Raw genomic sequence first — 18,955 nt, forward strand, 5'->3', positions numbered from 1 at the left:
CACTGGATGGGTATGGGGGTCCACTACCTCCCCACGGGATGGGTATGGGGTCCACTACCACCCATGGGATGAGTATGGGGGGGCTTAATAAATTATAAAATACCAAATCTAATGCATTTACATATTACCCAATTATAATTAACGATACAAAATAAAATTAGGATTATTAAATATATTTAATGAATTTAATTCCAATATAAATTTCGATGTTATTATGTAAATTATGAGGCCTAGTTGACCTAGTTGAAGGCGGTCTTCATTCATGACCTACATGCATTCTTTTCTGCCTTCTTTCATGAAATCTCTAAGGCTTTCTCCTGTGCCTTCCATAGTGCCTACTTCTCTGCCTTCTTCCTTCACTTTTCTCATGAATTCTTTCATAAACAAAATCATTAACTTTTTTATTTGATTTTAAATGTTATTTAAAAAATTTTAAGTCGTCGATTTTAAAACAATTTTTAAAATAACCAAAATTTTGTTTACAACGAAATATCCACAAGTTGAAGAAGACCCAAATTCCAATTAATTTGTGTAATTTCCGCATTAAACAGTGTTAAATGTAATGCATTACCTTAATGTATTACCTAAATTACAAGCGAGTTGTGATACAACTCCATGATGTTTTATAGAAATTACAAGTGTGTTGTGATGATTAGAGAAGGAGGGGAATAGCTAAGCTTGTAACAAGGTCCAAGAGTCGATCTCATCCTTGATATAATTCATATACAAGTATATGGATTATATTATATATATATATATAATATATAGTATATATATATACTACTTACTCTTGTAAGTATCTAAAAAAAAAATTCTCAAAAATATAAATTTGCTTATGAAGACAAAATATGGAAATTCTCTTCATATGAGATTATGAGAAAAGATCCCCCCCCCCCTGTACTCAACTAGTTGTGCTTCCGGAAGGGTTGAGCTCTGGCTCCCTGGTCCCGCCTTTGTGTTGGGACAGCTCTCCACTCTCCATGGACTCCTAAGGACTGTACATGTATCCACCGTGAAGGAGTCCCATGAATACCCCCCAAAGGGGTACAAGTACCCTCTTGGAGAGTCACTATACCCAAAAGATGTACCTGCAAGTCTTTGGATAGACTCCATACCCCCCAACCATCTCGAAAACCTGAGGTTCCGTGTTCGATCCCCGGTGGAGGCGGAGACAAATGGGCAAAATGTTTCTTTCACCCCTGATGCCCCTGTTACCTAGCAGTAAATTGGTCTACCTGGGAGTTAGACAGCTGCTACGGGCTGCTGCTTCCTGGGGGGTGTGTAACAAAAAGGAGGCCCTGGTCGAGGACCGGGCCACGGGGACGCTAAGCCCCGAAATCATCTCATATCAAGAGAACCCTCTATGCACCACTGAGAGGTATATACACAACCTGGAGAGATGAAGGAAATCTCCTGACAAGATTTGGAGGGAAGGACAGCATGTAAATTTAGCCATTTATATACAAGAAGGAAGTTGACCAGACCACACACTAGAAGGTGAAGGGACGACGACGTTTCGGTCCGTCCTGGATCATTCTCAAGTCGATTGAGAATCGACTTGAGAATGGTCCAGGACGGACCGAAACGTCGTCGTCCCTTCACCTTCTAGTGTGTGGTCTGGTCAACATACTTTAGCCACGTTATTGTGACTCATCGCCTGCATACAAGAAGGAACATTGGGTTGTAAGAGGAAATAACATTGGTATTCTCACAATCTTGCAACTCAAATAGAAAATCGCATCCCCCTTAAAGATATACCGATACGCAATATCTCTCCTGAAATAGTTTGCATAGACAATACTGGACCAAGAACATTAACTTTGCATCTTACAAGATGGTGAGACCTATTTAGAAGTTTTTCCAACAACTTAAGATAAAAACCCGTACACCGGAATCGCAAATTACTGTCGAGTACCCTATTAAAGATCTGATTTTGAAGTTGTAGAATGATATGCAACCATTAACATCTAGTTTAGACGTGCTCCCCTTTGGTAAATAAGCTAGTTTCCTTGTGCCTTTGGCTGCAATCCTTTCCATATGTCTTTTGAAGGATAAATTGATTTCTAAAAATCTTGTTATATATATATATATATATATATATATATATATATATATATATATATATATATATATATATATATATATATATATATATATATATAGAGATTCCGTGTGGAGATTCTACTTTGCTCTGATGAAGGCGAATTAGCCGAAAACGCGTTAAGCATTTTCTATTTTTCATATGTGGTTATTCTGCATACTTGGATCAGTGTTTTTGTGATCATTGTTGCATATATATATATATATATATATATATATATATATATATATATATATATATATATATATATATATATATATATATATATATATATATATATATATATATATATATATACATGTATTATTATAAGTATTTTCTCATTAATACATCATGTTAATGGCATTATTATTATTATTATTTTTATTACATTTTAGTGCTAAACTTTTAATTTTTGTAGTGAGGTTATCTGTGAGATGGTGATAGCTACACGTTATCTCTCAAGGAGGCCGTAGCTTGAGGTTCTCAGGAGATAACATCAACAGAGGACCCGGCATGGGTCTCTTATCTGCTCGTATCACCTACACAACCGTCGGGCTCACCGTAGCCCGTGCTACTTGGAACTTTTTGTTCCAAGTAGCGAATCTTAAACAACAACAACATGCTACACAACTGTGGTGTTGTGTAGGTTGTAACCCTACAGGTATATATATTACAACCTTGTCTCCTTATCATGCTGGTGGATGACTTGTGAATGTTAGAAGCTGCCGTGTGGAGGGTTCGAGCCTGCACACGGGGTCTTCCTGACGGCTGGACGGTAGAGCGACGGTCTCGCTTCATGCTGGTCGGCGTTCAATCCCCCGACCATTCCTTCCTCCCCTGTCCCATCCCAAATCTTTATCCTGACCCCTTTCAAGTGCTATATAGTCGTAATGACGCTTGGCGCTTCCCCCTGATAATTTCCTTCCTTCCTACTGATTGTATCATTAATATATCATGTTAATGTGTGTTAATTGTGTAGATGAATCACATGTTGTCACTTTGACTTAGTTTTTAAAGAAGTCATACAGTGAAAATTACAATTATTACAAATCTATTTTTATTATTCTCTGCATTCTCTTCACTTACTTCACATTCCATTCATATATAAATCTAGACATTTATAAGTGTGGGTACATTTTACTCTTCGATTCACTGAAGTACCTACGGGCTCACCATAGCCCGTGCTACTTGGAACTGTTTGTTCCAAGTAGCGAATCTTGAACAACAACAACGATTCACTGAAACCCCTTAATCGTAGGGAGCGGTTAAGGGCAGGGTGAAGTGATTGTTACCCGACTCAGGCTTCAAGCTGTCCGCTAGGTCTTACATCTTTCCTCTGAATCAATGGAGGACCTTCAAACAGTTGTATGCTCGAAATCAAATTCATCTGGATGTTGATTCCTGGTGTCAGCTCCCGAATGATCACAGCTTCATGCGTAAGAACCAGTGAAGAGCAGAGGTGCCGTAAGCACAATCAGAGAACACTGTATAAACATCAGAGGTCCGCGGTTGTTCAACGTCCTCCCAGCAAGCATAAGAAATATTGCCGGAACAACCGTAGACATCTTCAAGAGGACACTAGATTTATTCCTCTAAGGAGTGCCGGACCAACCGGGCTGTGGTGGGTATGTGGGCCTGCGGGCCGCTCCAAGCAACAGCCTGGTGGACCAAACTCTCACAAGTCAAGCCTGGCCTCGGGCCGGGCTTGGGGAGTAGAAGAACTCCCAGAACCCCATCAACCAGGTATCAACCAGGTACAAAACTTTAGGCTAATAATATCAGTCATTAATAATAGTCACAAAGCTGTTTTGTTTAATGACTTGGTGATTCTACAGGACTCAGAACACACGATTAATGGAAGAGAACTTGGTCGAGTTAGTAACAGCACGTGGAACTGTCACACTACTTGGCTGTCAACTACAGAATACCGTACACAGCCTCGATCAGCAACTTGTTGAATTGGTCCTTTGTCTAGCGAGAGATGCCTAAGCCAATGAAATGACATGGTCTTATAACTGACCAATGACAGAGCAGGTCTCGGAACGTTTAGGAAGAGTGGAACTTCCTCAAATGTTCTAGAATTAGGGAGTGGTTCGTTTATTATTTGTTCCTGCAGAATCAAGCTGAGTGTGTGTGAGTGTGTGTGTGTGTGAGTGTGTGTGAGTGTGTGTGTGTGTGTGTGTGTGTGTGAGTGTGTGTGTGTGTGTGTGAGTGTGTGTGTGTGTGTGAGTGTGTGTGAGTGTGTGTGTGTGGTGTGTGTGTGTGTGTGTGTGTGTGTGTGTGTGTGTGTGTGTGTGTGTGTGTGTGTGTGTGTGTGTGTGTGAGTGTGTGTGTGTGTGTGAGTGTGTGTGAGTGTGTGTGTGTGGTGTGTGTGTGTGTGTGTGTGTGTGTGTGTGTGTGTGTGTGTGTGTGAGTGTGTGTGTGTGTGTGAGTGTGTGTGTGTGTGTGTGTGTGTGTGTGTGTGTGTGTGTGTGTGTGTGAGTGTGTGTGTGTGTGTGAGTGTGTGTGTGTGTGTGTGTGTGTGTGTGTGTGTGTGTGTGTGTGTGTGTGTGTGTGTGTGTGTGAGTGTGTGTGTGTGTGTGAGTGTGTGTGTGTGTGTGTGTGTGTGTGTGTGTGTGTGTGTGTGTGTGTGAGTGTGTGTGTGTGTGTGAGTGTGTGTGTGTGTGTGTGTGTGTGTGTGTGTGTGTGTGAGTGTGTGTGTGTGTGTGAGTGTGTGTGTGTGAGTGTGTGTGTGTGTGTGAGTGTGTGTGTGTGTGTGTGTGTGTGTGTGTGTGTGTGTGTGTGTGTGTGTGTGTGTGTGTGTGTGTGTGTGTGTGTGTGTGTGAGTGTGTGTGTGTGTGTGAGTGTGTGTGTGAGTGTGTGTGTGTGTGTGTGTGTGTGTGTGTGTGTGTGTGTGTGTGTGTGTGTGTGTGTGAGTGTGTGTGTGTGTGTGAGTGTGTGTGTGTGTGTGTGTGTGTGTGTGTGTGTGTGTGTGTGTGTGTGTGTGTGAGTGTGTGTGTGTGTGTGAGTGTGTGTGAGTGTGTGTGTGTGGTGTGTGTGTGTGTGTGTGTGAGTGTGTGTGAGTGTGTGTGTGTGTGTGTGTGTGTGTGTGTGTGTGTGTGTGAGTGTGTGTGTGTGTGTGTGTGTGTGTGTGTGTGTGTGTGTGTGTGTGTGTGTGTGTGTGTGTGTGTGTGTGTGAGTGTGTGTGTGTGTGTGAGTGTGTGTGTGAGTGTGTGTGTGTGTGTGTGTGTGTGTGTGTGTGTGTGTGTGTGAGTGTGTGTGTGTGTGTGTGTGTGTGTGTGTGTGTGTGTGTGTGTGTGTGTGTGTGTGTGAGTGTGTGTGTGTGTGTGAGTGTGTGTGAGTGTGTGTGTGTGGTGTGTGTGTGTGTGTGTGTGTGTGTGTGTGTGTGTGTGTGTGTGTGTGTGTGTGTGTGTGTGTGTGTGTGTGTGTGTGTGTGTGTGTGTGTGTGTGTGTGTGTGTGTGTGTGTGTGTGTGTGTGTGTGTGTGTGTGTGTGTGTGTGTGTGTGTGTGTGTGTGTGTGTGTGTGTGAGTGTGTGTGTGTGTGTGAGTGTGTGTGAGTGTGTGTGTGTGGTGTGTGTGTGTGTGTGTGTGTGTGTGTGTGTGTGTGTGTGTGTGTGTGTGTGTGTGTGTGTGTGTGTGTGTGTGTGTGTGAGTGTGTGTGTGTGTGTGTGTGTGTGTGTGTGTGTGTGTGTGTGTGTGTGTGTGTGTGTGTGTGTGTGTGTGTGTGTGTGTGTGTGTGTGTGTGTGTGTGTGAGTGTGTGTGTGTGTGTGTGTGGTGTGTGTGTGTGTACTCACCTAGTTGTGTTTGCGGGGGATAAGCTCTGGCTCTTTGGTCCCGCCTCTCAACTGTCAATCAACTGGTGTACAGATTCCTGAGCCTACTGGGCTCTATCATATCTACATTTGAAACTATGTATGGAGTCAGCCTCCACCACAACACTACTTAATGCATTCCATTTGTTAACTACTCTGACACTGAAAACATTCTTTCTAACGTCTCTGTGGCTCATCTGGGTACTAAGTTTCCACCTGTGACCCTTGTTCGTGTTCCACCCGTGCTAAAGAGTTTGTCTTTGTTCACCCTGTCAATTCCCCTGAGAATTTTGTAGGTGGTTATCATGTCTCCCCTTACTCTTCTGTTTTCCAGGGATGTGAGGTTCAGCTCCCTTAGTCTTTCCTCGTGACTCATTCCTCTCAGTTCCGGGACCAGTTTGGTGGCATACCTCTGAATCTTCGTGTGTGTGTGTGGGCGTGCATGTGTGGGCGTGTGTGTGTGTGTGTGTGGGCATGCATGTGTGGGCGTGTGTGTGTGTCGACAGTGACAATAACTTGTCAGCTGTTAGAGAGAGCAGTTCAGACTAGTTCTATTGTTACGAGATGTAACGACTGACGTGAACCAGGAGGCTTCTAGTATTATAATGCTCGCGGAGGTCTCTCTCTCTCTCTCTCTCTCTCTCTCTCTCTCTCTCTCTCTCTCTCTCTCTCTCTCTCTCTCTCTCTCTCTCTCTCTCTCTCTCTCTCTCTCTCTCTCTCTCTCTCTCTCTCTCTCTCTCTCTCTCTCTCTCTCTCTCTCTCTCTCTCTCTCTCTCTCACACACCAACCACTGACCTGATTGCCTCGGAGTAGTGGAACTTAGCAAGGTCCGGGTCTCCCAGGTCCTTCTGCAGGTTGCCGTAGTTATAGTGCATCTTAGCGTTGTGAGGTAGAGTCCTCAGCCCGGCCCTGGCCACACCACGACACATGAGGAGAAGAGCAGCGCCGTCAGAGGTTTGCTATTATGAGATGGGGAAATGGGACAGAGGAAGCAGGAAATGTGACAGAAACAGAGGAAGCAGGAAATGGAACAGAGGCAGAGGAAGCAGGAAATGGAACAGAGGCAGAGGAAGTAGGAAATGGAACAGAGGCAGAGGAAGTAGGAAATGGAACAGAGGCACAGGAAGCAGGAAATGGAACAGAGGCAGAGGAAGCAGGAAATGGAACAGAGGCACAGGAAGCAGGAAATGGGACAGAGGCAGAGGAAGCAGGAAATGGAACAGAGGCAGAGGAAGCAGGAAATGGAACAGAGGCAGAGGAAGTAGGAAATGGAACAGAGGCAGAGGAAGCAGGAAATGGAACAGAGGCAGAGGAAGTAGGAAATGGAACAGAGGCAGAGGAAGCAGGAAATGGAACAGAGGCAGAGGAAGCAGGAAATGGGACAGAGGCAGAGGAAGCAGGAAATGGAACAGAGGCAGAGGAAGTAGGAAATGGAACAGAGGCAGAGGAAGCAGGAAATGGGACAGAGGCAGAGGAAGTAGGAAATGGAATAGAGACAGAGGAAGCAGGAAATGGAACAGAGGCTGAGGAAGCAGGAAATGGAACAGCTAGAAGAAGCAGGAAATGGAACAGAGGCAGAGGAAGCAGGAAATGGAACAGCTAGAAGAAGCAGGAAATGGAACAGAGGCAGAGGAAGCAGAAAATGCATGATAATTGGATTGGAATGGAAGTAGAGCAGAGATAATGGCTAGCGAGCAGGACGAAGGGGGTATGAGAAAAGTCAAGTACCCGGGCACCGCCTGGTACCCCTTCTAATATATAAAATATATCTATTCTATAGAAGAAAACTATCTACTTATTTATCAACACAAAAGCTGGAGGCCAGACTCTTGTGACTAGCCCCTCACCCAAATTGAAATTGTGGACCCGAATTGGCAGAGGGAATGGTCTGGGGTATGGGACAAACATAGGCTGGTCGGAAGTCGCGAGAATTGAACAGGAAACAGCTTGCAGAGGTCAAATTCAGACCCCCTAAAAAGGTTGTTGACACTGTACACACTGACCACATAGCGAAACATTGTCAAAACCCATGATTTTTCATAAATCATGATTTTTCATAAATCATAAACCATGATTTTTCATAAATCATGGCGGTTCTCCTCCCCCAGCATCATAGGTCTCTCAAACTTGGACGGTCGGGGGATTGAACGCCGACCTGCATGAGGCAGCGAGAGACTCTATATCATCCAACCAGAGTTTCCTCCATAAATGGGAAAACTATTTTATCTGTCCATATTTCACACTGCTACGCTCCCACCAGCGACCAGCACAACAATAGTAGAAAATTATATTTTATACAAGAGAGACAGAGACAGAAACATAGACAGAGACAGAAACTTAGACAGGGACAGAAACATAGACATAGACAGAAACATAGACAGAGACAGAAACATAGACAGAGGCAGAAACTTAGACAGGGACAGAAACATAGACAGAGACAGAAACATAGACAGAGACAGAAACATAGAGACAGTGAGAAACAACAGATAGATACAGAGATTGAGGAAGAGACAGGGATAGATAAATGGATGGATATATGGATATAAAGATGGATAGATTGAGCAAAAGATTGATGGATAGATTTCATAGATTGATGGATAGATATTAGGATAGAAATACAGATAGATAGATGAATGGATCGATAGATAGATGGACTGATGGGTAGAGGAATAGATTGGTGCATAAATGGATAGATGGGACGATAGATAAATAAATGAATAGATAAATGAATATATGGATAAATAGATGGATACACGGATAGATAGATGGATGATGAGGTTGACAAGTAAATGGTTGGATGGACAAGTAGATGGATAGTGGATGGATAGCAAGAAGGAAATACAAAAAAATACAATTAATACCCACATAGTCTATACAATAAGAGAGATAGTCTGTCTGTACCAAGCTGGAGGCTAGAGACGCTTGGGCCTAGCCTCACCAAAGTTAGCAGAGGGAATGGTCTGGGGTACGGGCTGAACATAGGCTGCTTGGGGGTTAGCATAATTAAAACGAGAACAGCGTGTCAGGGTAACATTTAGACCCCCACGACGATTTTTGACACTGCCCTGCCACCAGTCACAACTAACTGCCACCAGTCGTAGTAGGAGGCATCCAGTCTCAGCCACTCAGTATCAATCTTCCTCAGCCATCAACCGCCACAGTCATCCAAGAGATGAAGTACGCAATACTCACGAGAATAGACTCTCCCTCGAGTCCCAGTCACGATTCCTCTGTAGAGTTCGGCAGGAGAAGATAAGCAGGAGCAGTAGGAGGCAAGGAGCCCTGAGTCGTCCTACTCGCGATAGTCCCACGCCAAGGAGCACTGCGTAGCCCAGGCTAGGAAAGGACAGAGGTTAGAGCAGAGGACGCTGTCTGGATGAAGTCTGCTGGGGTGCTTGTCAGTGCTTTCACTCTTAGGATATCTCATTTATCTCTATCACTCTTAGGATATCTCGTCTTTATCTCAAAAGGTCTTCGTTCTCGACTCATATTCGCGGGTTACGGATGCGATTTTTAGGTAGGAGAGACATGGTTCGTTTGCTCTCATTTAATGTCTGTGTTCACCCAGTGGTAAATAGTGGTAGTGGTAGTAGACATCTATCAGTCTCAGGAGACTATGGAGTGGGGATCTGGTTGTCGGTCTGGAGTGGCCTCTCCAGGGCGCAAAGCCTGGGTAGGTTGATACGGAGGAGAAGCTGTCACCCATGCAGCAGGTCTCATGCAGTAAATAGATACTCAGGATTGATTATAAATTAGAAGACAATTTTTCTTTTTAACACATAAACGAGACTCTTCCCTGCTCGCGATAGTCTAAAAAACTAAGAAATCTATGAAACCGCACATGTATACGCACGCGCGAGCGCGCGCACACACACACACACGCACACACACGCACACACGCACACACGCACACACGCACACACGCACGCACGCACACACACACACACACACACACACACACACACACACACACACACACACACACACACACACACACACACACACACACACACACACACACGGTTGAGAGGCGGGCCGAAAGAGCAAAGCTCAACCCCCGCAAACACAACTAGGTGAATACACACACACATCCACACACATCCACACATCCACACACACACACACACACACACACACACACACACACACACACACACACACACACACACACACACACACACACACACACACACACACCCCCCACACACACACCCCCCCCCCCCACACACACCCCCCCCCCCCCCACACACACACATCTCATATCACCTCAAACTTCTAGTCTCGACCTCTGACTCAATCTGGCGTCTCACCGTTGGGTTAACTTTGTTTACAAAACTGCATCACGGCGGTGTGGGTTGGTTTCTGGCGTCGTCTGAGACCCCGGCCAGGCAGGAGTCTTAGTTTAATGAAATCTGAGAGGAATGATAAATGGGTTTTCCTTACCGCCTTCAGAAACAGTGAAGGTCGTGTTATAACTGAACCACATCTAAAATACTCTCTCTCTCTCTCTCTCTCTCTCTCTCTCTCTCTCTCTCTCTCTCTCTCTCTCTCTCTCTCTCTCTCTCTCTCTCTCTCTCTCTCTCTCTCTCTCTCTCTCTCTCTCTCTCTCCTCCAAAACATTTGGGCAGTGCGGTCGATAACGTAAAGAATGCGACGCATTAAGTATGAAAATAGGACGGATATCTTCCCAATATACAATAGCTCTTGCGCCCCCTTATTTGGCGCCCTCACGCCCAGCAGGAGAGACAGAGCCCAACCACCTCCTACCTACCTGGGGATGTACAGGATCCTCTCGGCCACGACGAAGCCCACTGTGAAGAGGAGGTTGGTGGCAGGTAAGAAGGGCAGCACCAGCAGCGCCACCCCCAGCAACACTGCTCGTCCCTCTACACCCTGAAGAAAACACAAGGCACCATGAAAAATAAATAAATATAGCTATTTATATATGTAAATATCTCGTAGTATTAGATATCTTGAAGTTCGTAAAATTCTATAAAATTAATGTCTGTGGGTCTGTTCAAATTTGGAAGCCAGATGCCTGTGGTCAGCCTCACTCAACTTTGCAAGGGGAATGGTCTGGGGAAAGGGACATACATAGGCTGATTTCAATAGGCCCTATACTGCCATTTGAGCTCCATAAACCAACCACCACAGAGCAACACTAGTGATACATTTTGGGCGCAGTTTTTCATCAAATCCTGCCACATACTTGCATCGTGCTGAGCCTACAAGTATGAAAAAAAAACTTGTATGATCCTCAAGTTATAAATCGTACCCAACTTGTGCCAAATCGCTTGAGATACCGGAACCTCAAGCAAGTAGCGAGGTACAGACACCACTAGACGACTCTGAGAGACAGAGCAGGACACTCTGTTGTGGTCAGATACCCCAAGGTGAGTAGAAAATAATATCTGCTTCTCACGTTTGGACAAGTCTTCCTCAGTACTGTAAGATGGAAGGTTTATCTCTCCCACACTGTGAGGGAGAATGAGCTTAAGTCTCTCACCTTAGTTAGACATCCGGATCTCACTGTGAGGAAGAGTGAGGTGTAGAGAAGGAGTGAGGCGAGGTTCCTGACGTCTGTGAGGGAGTTGATGAGTGGGATGGAGCCCATCTGCCAGTCATGAGACAGCCTCCAGGGACACAGGAGAAGCCAGGCGTTGAATGCTGGCAGGTAGGCGAAGGTCAACACCCTGTCAAGAGACGGAGAGACGAATATGAGTAACCTGTCAAGAGAAGGAGAGGTGAATGTGAGTAACCTGTCAGCGAAAGAGACAGAATGAGGAAAATGAACTTCAGATGTTAAAAGACAGATAGAATTCTATACGCCTGAGGGAAGTAAGCGCCAAGAGATGTATATATAAGCACAAAGAGAAAGTGAACTCCGAAAGAGAAAGTGATAGCCGAGAGAGAGAGAGGGAAAGTTTGCACCAATAGAGGGGAAAGACAGAAAGAGAAAACGATGATGGTGAAAGTAAGCACTAAGTGCTCACTTTCTCTAAGAGAAAGTGAGAGGTTAGTGAGTCCCAAAAAGAGAAAGTTTTAGCAGAGATAACTAGCACATAGAAAGTAAGCACTAGGAGAAAGTAACCACTATGAACAAAATTATAGTAACTAAACAGGTGTTCAGAACTAGATAGTGAAAGTGAGCAGAGAGAATGCAATCCATCTAAAAAAAAAAGGCCACAAAGAAAGAAAGAAAGAAAGTAGTTGTGAAGAAAGAAGAAAAATGAATGAAAAAGGATAAATAAGCTCTGATAAATAGTGAAAACACCGAAAAACAAAGAATCAGTAGAGTAAATATGCAGAATGGAAGAGAGAGAGAGAGAGAGAGAGAGAGAGAGAGAGAGAGAGAGAGAGAGAGAGAGAGAGAGAGAGAGAGAGAGAGAGAGAGAGAGAGAGAGAGAGAGAGTGAGAGAGAGAGAGAGAGAGAGAGAGAGAGAGAGAGAGAGAGAGAGAGAGAGAGAGAGAGAGAGAGAGAGAGAGAGAGAGAGAGAGAGATGGAACAGGAAATTACACAGGACCCGCAGGAAGACTTGAGGAACAGGTCAAGAGATGGAACAACTCCTCACTGAAGACTCTTGCCAAACCCAAGTTTTATATATTGTATTAAAAAGTAACGTTTGCAAAGTTTAATATGGCCAGTTTTAAGGCAACAAGAGATTTTATACTTTTTATTCCATAAGTATAAATATATATATATATATATATATATATATATATATATATATATATATATATATATATATAATGTCGTACCTAGTAGCCAGAACGGACTTCTCAGCCTACTATGCAAGGCCCGATTTGCCTAATAAGCCAAGTTTTCATGAATTAATGGTTTTTCGACTATCTAACCTTACCTAACCTAACTTTTTCGGCTACCTAACCTAACCTAACCTATAAAGATAAGTTAGGTTAGGTTAGGTAGGGTTGGTTAGGTTCGGTCATATATCTACATTAATTTTAACTCCAATAAAAAAAAATTGACCTTATACATAGTGAAATGGGTAGCTTTATCATTTCATAAGAAAAAATTAAAGAAAATATATTAATTCAGGAAAACTTGGCTTATTAGGCAAATCGGGCCTTGCATAGTAGGCTGAGAAGTGCGTTCTGGCTACTAGGTACGACATATATATATATATATATATATATATATATATATATATATATATATATATATATATATATATATATATATATATATATATATATAACAACATGCTAAAAACGTTCTCACACTCGTGATAGTCTTTTCAGTTCGCATGAAGAGTTAAAAACGTGTGATGATATTTGTGACACAGGCATCCCAAAACTCCAGCTTCATCTCCACCCAAAAAAAAAAAACAATTCAAACATGCTACCTTCAATAAATAAAAAGCCAAAAATAAAAGGAAAATTTTTGCATCAAGATTTATAATCAGTTTAGATCATCAAGTACATTTCTAAAAGGGTGAAAAGTTATATGTGAGCATTTTATGTTTTTTTTAATGGAACTTTTTCTGCTTTGCCAAATTCAAGTAAAAGAATAGACCATTGAACAGAAAATACTAAAAATATTTATTTTCTACTGTGCTAGGGAGAGGAGTGTAATGTTTAAATTGAGTCGTTAAGTTCCCCACCGACTAGCTGCCGTGAATTGGGTTACAGGTAAAAATAAAGATTATTAGCATATCTATTTCATTACGTTACATTTACTTGGGTTGACGTCGAGTAGCCAGCATTCAGGCCATTCCTACTGTTTAGCCAAGTCCTTATGTGGGAATCCTTCACTTCCCATTTGTCAAAATTCAGTTTTCTGGTCTTTAGAGCATTTAAATTTAAGAGACAACCTCTTTGGTCTTATCATTGATGTATACAAGAAACAGGTTGGGCCTTGTTACCCTCAATCTTGAATCTTTATTTCCTGTTTGGCAGGTTCTCCTCATATATTTCAGTAGTCTTCCCTGTTCCCAAACATGTTTCTAGAGTTTGTGTGAAAGCATCTTCGTGGCACTGTATCAAAGGCTTTCTGACAGTGTAAACAAATGCAGACAATCCAATATTAAATGCACAAATCCACAAGAGACCTGGGATGCTCTCAGACGTAGGTTCGAATCCTCGTCACGGCCCCCTTGTGGATTTGTTCCTTTGATGCATCACGCTATTGTGTTTTCTGTGTGTAAATCCAATCTTGTTTTTCCTGTTTCATTATTTTTAATTTGTCGTAGAACACAAGCAAGTTTTTTTGGGAAGGACTTTCTTTTTTTATATATAATCTGTGTTATTTTTTGATTATGAAGTTAATCTAAGTGTTGCAACAATTATATCGTTACTAGTTAATCAAAACAACTTGCATGATACTCGCGGGAGCCGGTCGGCCGAGCGGACAGCACGCTGGACTTGTGATCCTGTGGTCCCGGGGTCGATCCCGGGCGCCGGCGAGAAACAATGGGCAGAGTTTCTTTCATCCTATGCCCCCCCTGTTACCTAGCAGTAAAATAGGTACCTGGGTGTTAGTCAGCTGTCACGGGCTGCTTCCTGGGGGTGGAGGCCTGGTCGAGGACCGGGCCGCGGGGACACTAAAGCCCCGAAATCATCTCAAGATAACCTCAAGATACACAAGATGATGTCACTGGTCTGTATCTTAGCTTCTACTGCCTGGCTTGTAAGCAATTGTTTATGCAGTTTACATTGTTTACTTGTTTACAATTTGTTTACTTGTTTACAATTTGTTTACAAGTAATTTTACAATTGTTTACAAGTAATTGTTTACAAGCAGTTGCTTATGCAGTGTCATCTCGGCCTCTCTCCCTCCAGATTCCGAAATCGGTTACGAGCTCAAGTCCAAAGACTTGGGAGCTGGGGAGTCTGGGGCCTGAAATCTGGGATGTCGGGATCATGTCCCAGAGGCCTGGGATCTTCAGGTCCTGGAACCTGAAGCCTGGGACATGGAATCGAGGTCCTGGAATCAGGAATTTTGGCCCTGGGCTCTGGAATCTTTCCCCTAAGGATCTCTTGGTTTTTTCTGCTTCTCTTCTAAAACTTATAAGTTCGATTCTAGCTCCTTTGCTTCTACTCCATTTCTTCGGTCATTTTTACTTTCTACTTTTCCATCTCATCTAATTATTCTTCTGTTAAACCGGGAATTTTTGTTGCGTTAATTAACCATAAATTGTCGTACCTGGAGTCCCTTGACTTCCCGGAATATTAAGTTCGTGATCTTGTCGACAAAGTGTTGATTTCTGCCCATTTTTGTGTTTCTTGTTATAGGAAAGTAAAGATAAGAGAATCGTCTTGGAGCAGTTCAATGTGATGATTCTGAGCACTGAGAGGCTTCAATGTGATGATTCTGAGCACTGAGAGGCTTCAATGTGATGATTCTGAGCACTGAGAGGTTTCAAGATGATGATTGTGAGCACTGAGAGGTTTCAAGTTGATGATTCTGAGCACTGAGAGGTTTCAAGTTGATGATTCTGAGCACTGAGAGGTTTCAATGTGATGATTCTGAGCATTGAGAGGTTTCAATACGATGATTCTGAACACTGAGAGGTTTCAAAGTGATGATTCTGAGCATTGAGAGGCTTCAATGTGATGATTCTGAGCACTGAGAGATTTCAAGTTGATGATTCTGAGCACTGAGAGGCTTCAAAGTGATGATCCTGAGCACTGACAGGTTTCTAAGATCCAATCTTCCAGGCATCCTAGACATCTCCTCCCCTGATGCTCAAGTCTGGTAACCACAACACTCTCCTGTGAAATTCCAACCTCAGTGCCTATTTCACCGACTGTGACAGGACGGTCCGACATAACAATGTTGGGTGGTAGCATGCAGGCTTGAAATGCTTGGCACTCTCTGATTCAATGGCATATTAGGAGCTGGCACCCAGTGTCATATAGTCAGGCTTGTTTCAATCCAGTAAGACGCCTCATTAAAGTGATTTAAGCAATAGAACCAATAGATTTAAGGAATAGGTTAATATATATAACCTGATATGAGGAAGGATGATCAGTACAGTGAACTAGAAAGGTTTTCCGGCGAGGCGACTTGATAAAGCTATCCGGCCAGGCGACCTACCTTGTTAGGAGAGACGGGGAGAAGGAGGCTGGATTGTCCTGGTCACTGAAGACAGGGGCCATCCCTCTCAAAAGCCACAGACGCACACACAAGATGCCAGCGCCCTGTGGACATACCAACCTACAGTGCTGGTCGGAAGGTCGAAGCACCGGAGCGGGAGATGAGAGAGTGGGTGAGGGAGAGAGAGAGGGAATGAGAGAGAGAGAGAGAGAGAGACGAGGAGTCACAATAACGTGGCTGAAATATGTTGACCAAATCATACACTAGAAAGTGGTGGGATGACGATGTTTTGGTCCGTCCTGGACCATTTTCAAGTCGATTGTAATGTGAAATCGACTTGAGAATGGTCCAGGACGGACCGAAACGTCGTCGTCTCTTCACTTTCCAGTGTGTGGCCTGGTCAATAAGAGAGAGAGAGAGAGAAAAAGAGAGAGACGCCGAATGGGTAAGAAAAAAAAAGAGACAGTTAAACATATAAATACGCAAATAAACACTTTGAAGTGAACATATTGATTAACAGAGAATGAACCACCATTAAACGTCTGATAACTTAACTACCGTATCAACCATTCAGATGGAAATATTAAGCAACAAATGGCATTTCAATTTGAGTATATCAGAGACAAATGTCAGTGTCACTAACACTATAAAAAGACACATTGTACGCCTTTCCTCCTCCTCCCCTAAAAGAAAAACCTTGAATGATGCTGTCCAAAAATTTTGAAAGTTTAAAATTCCTTTAAGATACCTATCAGAAGTTAGTGAGATCGTGTAGTTACTGAAACAAGGAAAGTTTGATGTTTTTTTGTGTGTGTGTGTGTTTTGTGTTTTGTGTGTGTGTGTGTGTGTGTGTGTGTGTGTGTGTGTGTGTGTGTGTGTGTGTGTGTGTGTGTGTGTGTGTGTGTGTGTTTTTTGTGTGTGTGTGTGTGTGTGTGTGTGTGTGTGTGTGTGTGTGTGTGTGTGTGTGTGTGTGTGTGTGTGTGTGTGTGTGTGTGTGTGTGTGTGTGTGTATTCATCTAGTTGTATTCACATAGATGTGCTTGCGGGTGTTGAGCTCTGTCTCTTTCGGCCCGCCTCTCAACTGTCAATCAATTAACTGTTATTCACACACACACACACACACACACACACACACACACACACACACACACACACACACACACACACACACACACACACACACACACACACACACACACACACACACAAACACACACACAACGGTTGAAGTTCAACCCGAGTAAATGCAAAGTAATGAAACTAGGTGGTGGAAATAGGAGGTCAAACAAAGGATACAGAATAGGAGATGAAGTACTTAATGAAACGAACAGAGAGAAAGATCTAGGAGTTGATATCACACCAAATCTGTCTCCTGAAGCCCACATAAAGAGAATAACGTCTGCGGCATATGCGAGGCTGGCTAACATCAGAACAGCGTTCAGGAACCTGTGTAAGGAATCATTCAGAATCTTGTACACCACATATGTAAGACCAATCCTGGAGTATGCGGCCCCAGCATGGAGCCCGTACCTTGTCAAGCACAAGACGAAGCTGGAAAAAGTCCAAAGGTATGCCACTAGACTAGTCCCAGAACTAAGAGGCATGAGTTACGAGGAAAGGCTGCGGGAAATGCACCTTATGACACTGGAAGACAGAAGAGTAAGGGGAGACATGATCACAACCTACAAAATCCTCAGAGGAATCGACCGGGTAAACAAGGATAACCTATTCAACACTGGTGGGACGCGAACAAGGGGACACAGGTGGAAACTGAGTACCCACATGAGCCACAGAGACGTTAGAAGGAACTTTTTCAATGTCAGAGTAGTTAACGGATGGAATGCACTAGGCAGTGATGTGGTGGAGGCTGACTCCATACACAGTTTTAAATGTAGATATGATAGAGCCCAGTAGGCTCAGGAATCTGTACACCAGTTGATTGACAGTTGAGAGGCGGGACCAAAGAGCCAAAGCTCAACCCCCGCAAACACAAATAGGTGAGTGCAAATAGGTGAGTACACACACACACACACACACACACACACACACACACACACACACACACACACACACACACACACACACACACACACACACACACACACACACACACACACACACACACACACACACACACACACACACACACACACACACACACACACACACACACACACACACACACACACACACACACACGCACGCACAACCTAGGACTGTATGCAGGTTACAATGTAGGAAAGTGGGGGGGGGGGGAGGGGGAATGTTACAATGAATGGGATATAAACAGTGTATAATGTTTACAATGTTAACCGTCTACAATGAGTATAGACGGTATATAGAGACACCTTTCATCCCGTCTCCCTCAGCGCCCTGCTCCTGTGCCAGGTAAGTCCACTACGGGATCGCCATAGCCCGTGCTACTTGGACCTCTTAGTTCCCCCAGTAGCTGAATCTTAAACAGCAACAACAACAACCGTGTCTCTCACCGTCGCTGTGAGCCACAGGAGTCTACGTAGGAGAGGCGTGAGGTGTCTCAGCTGAGCCTTCCCTGACAGTAGCCTGGTGAGGAGAGATGAGAAGTTAATTCTCACCACTTTTGAGAGAAAACGGTAGAAGGGGATGTGGAATGAGATTGTGGGGTGGTTTTCATACATGGAGAGAGAGAGAGAGAGAGAGAGAGAGAGAGAGAGAGAGAGAGAGAGAGAGAGAGAGAGAGAGAGAGAGAGAGAGAGAGAGAGAGAGAGAGAGAGAGAGAGAGAGAGAGAGAGAGAGAGAGAGAGAGAGAGAGAGAGAGAGACTTAAAAACTCACCTTCTGAGGTGTTTCCTGTGCAGAATGAGGTCCCAGGCGGCACAGACTAGGAGAGAAGTGAGGGCGTGTTCCTTGCATAGTGTTCCGACTCCTGCTAACACCCCTGTCATTCTTGCCCACTCCCAACTATCTCCTCCACCTCTCCCCCCTTTTCCCCATTCCCCATCCCCTCTTCCTCTCCCCCCTGAA

General features: G+C 43.8%; 1 protein-coding gene across 1 annotated transcript; it reads right to left on the reverse strand.

The window, feature by feature from the left end:
* Nucleotides 1-784: 784 nt before the first annotated feature.
* Nucleotides 785-18,902, reverse strand: LOC138354503 (protein O-mannosyl-transferase TMTC1-like). Its single transcript, XM_069308862.1, has 8 exons — nt 18,767-18,902; nt 18,443-18,515; nt 15,954-16,057; nt 11,403-11,589; nt 10,668-10,789; nt 9,089-9,232; nt 6,692-6,805; nt 785-800 (listed from the first exon to the last, which is right to left on the reverse strand). Exons 1-8 carry the CDS (start codon nt 18,874-18,876, stop codon nt 785-787), a joined length of 870 nt encoding a protein of 289 aa, XP_069164963.1. The 5' UTR covers nt 18,877-18,902.
* Nucleotides 18,903-18,955: the final 53 nt, after the last annotated feature.

Source organism: Procambarus clarkii, chromosome 63 (genome assembly GCF_040958095.1).
Source record: "Procambarus clarkii isolate CNS0578487 chromosome 63, FALCON_Pclarkii_2.0, whole genome shotgun sequence".
NCBI classification, from domain to species: Eukaryota; Metazoa; Arthropoda; class Malacostraca; order Decapoda; family Cambaridae; genus Procambarus; species Procambarus clarkii.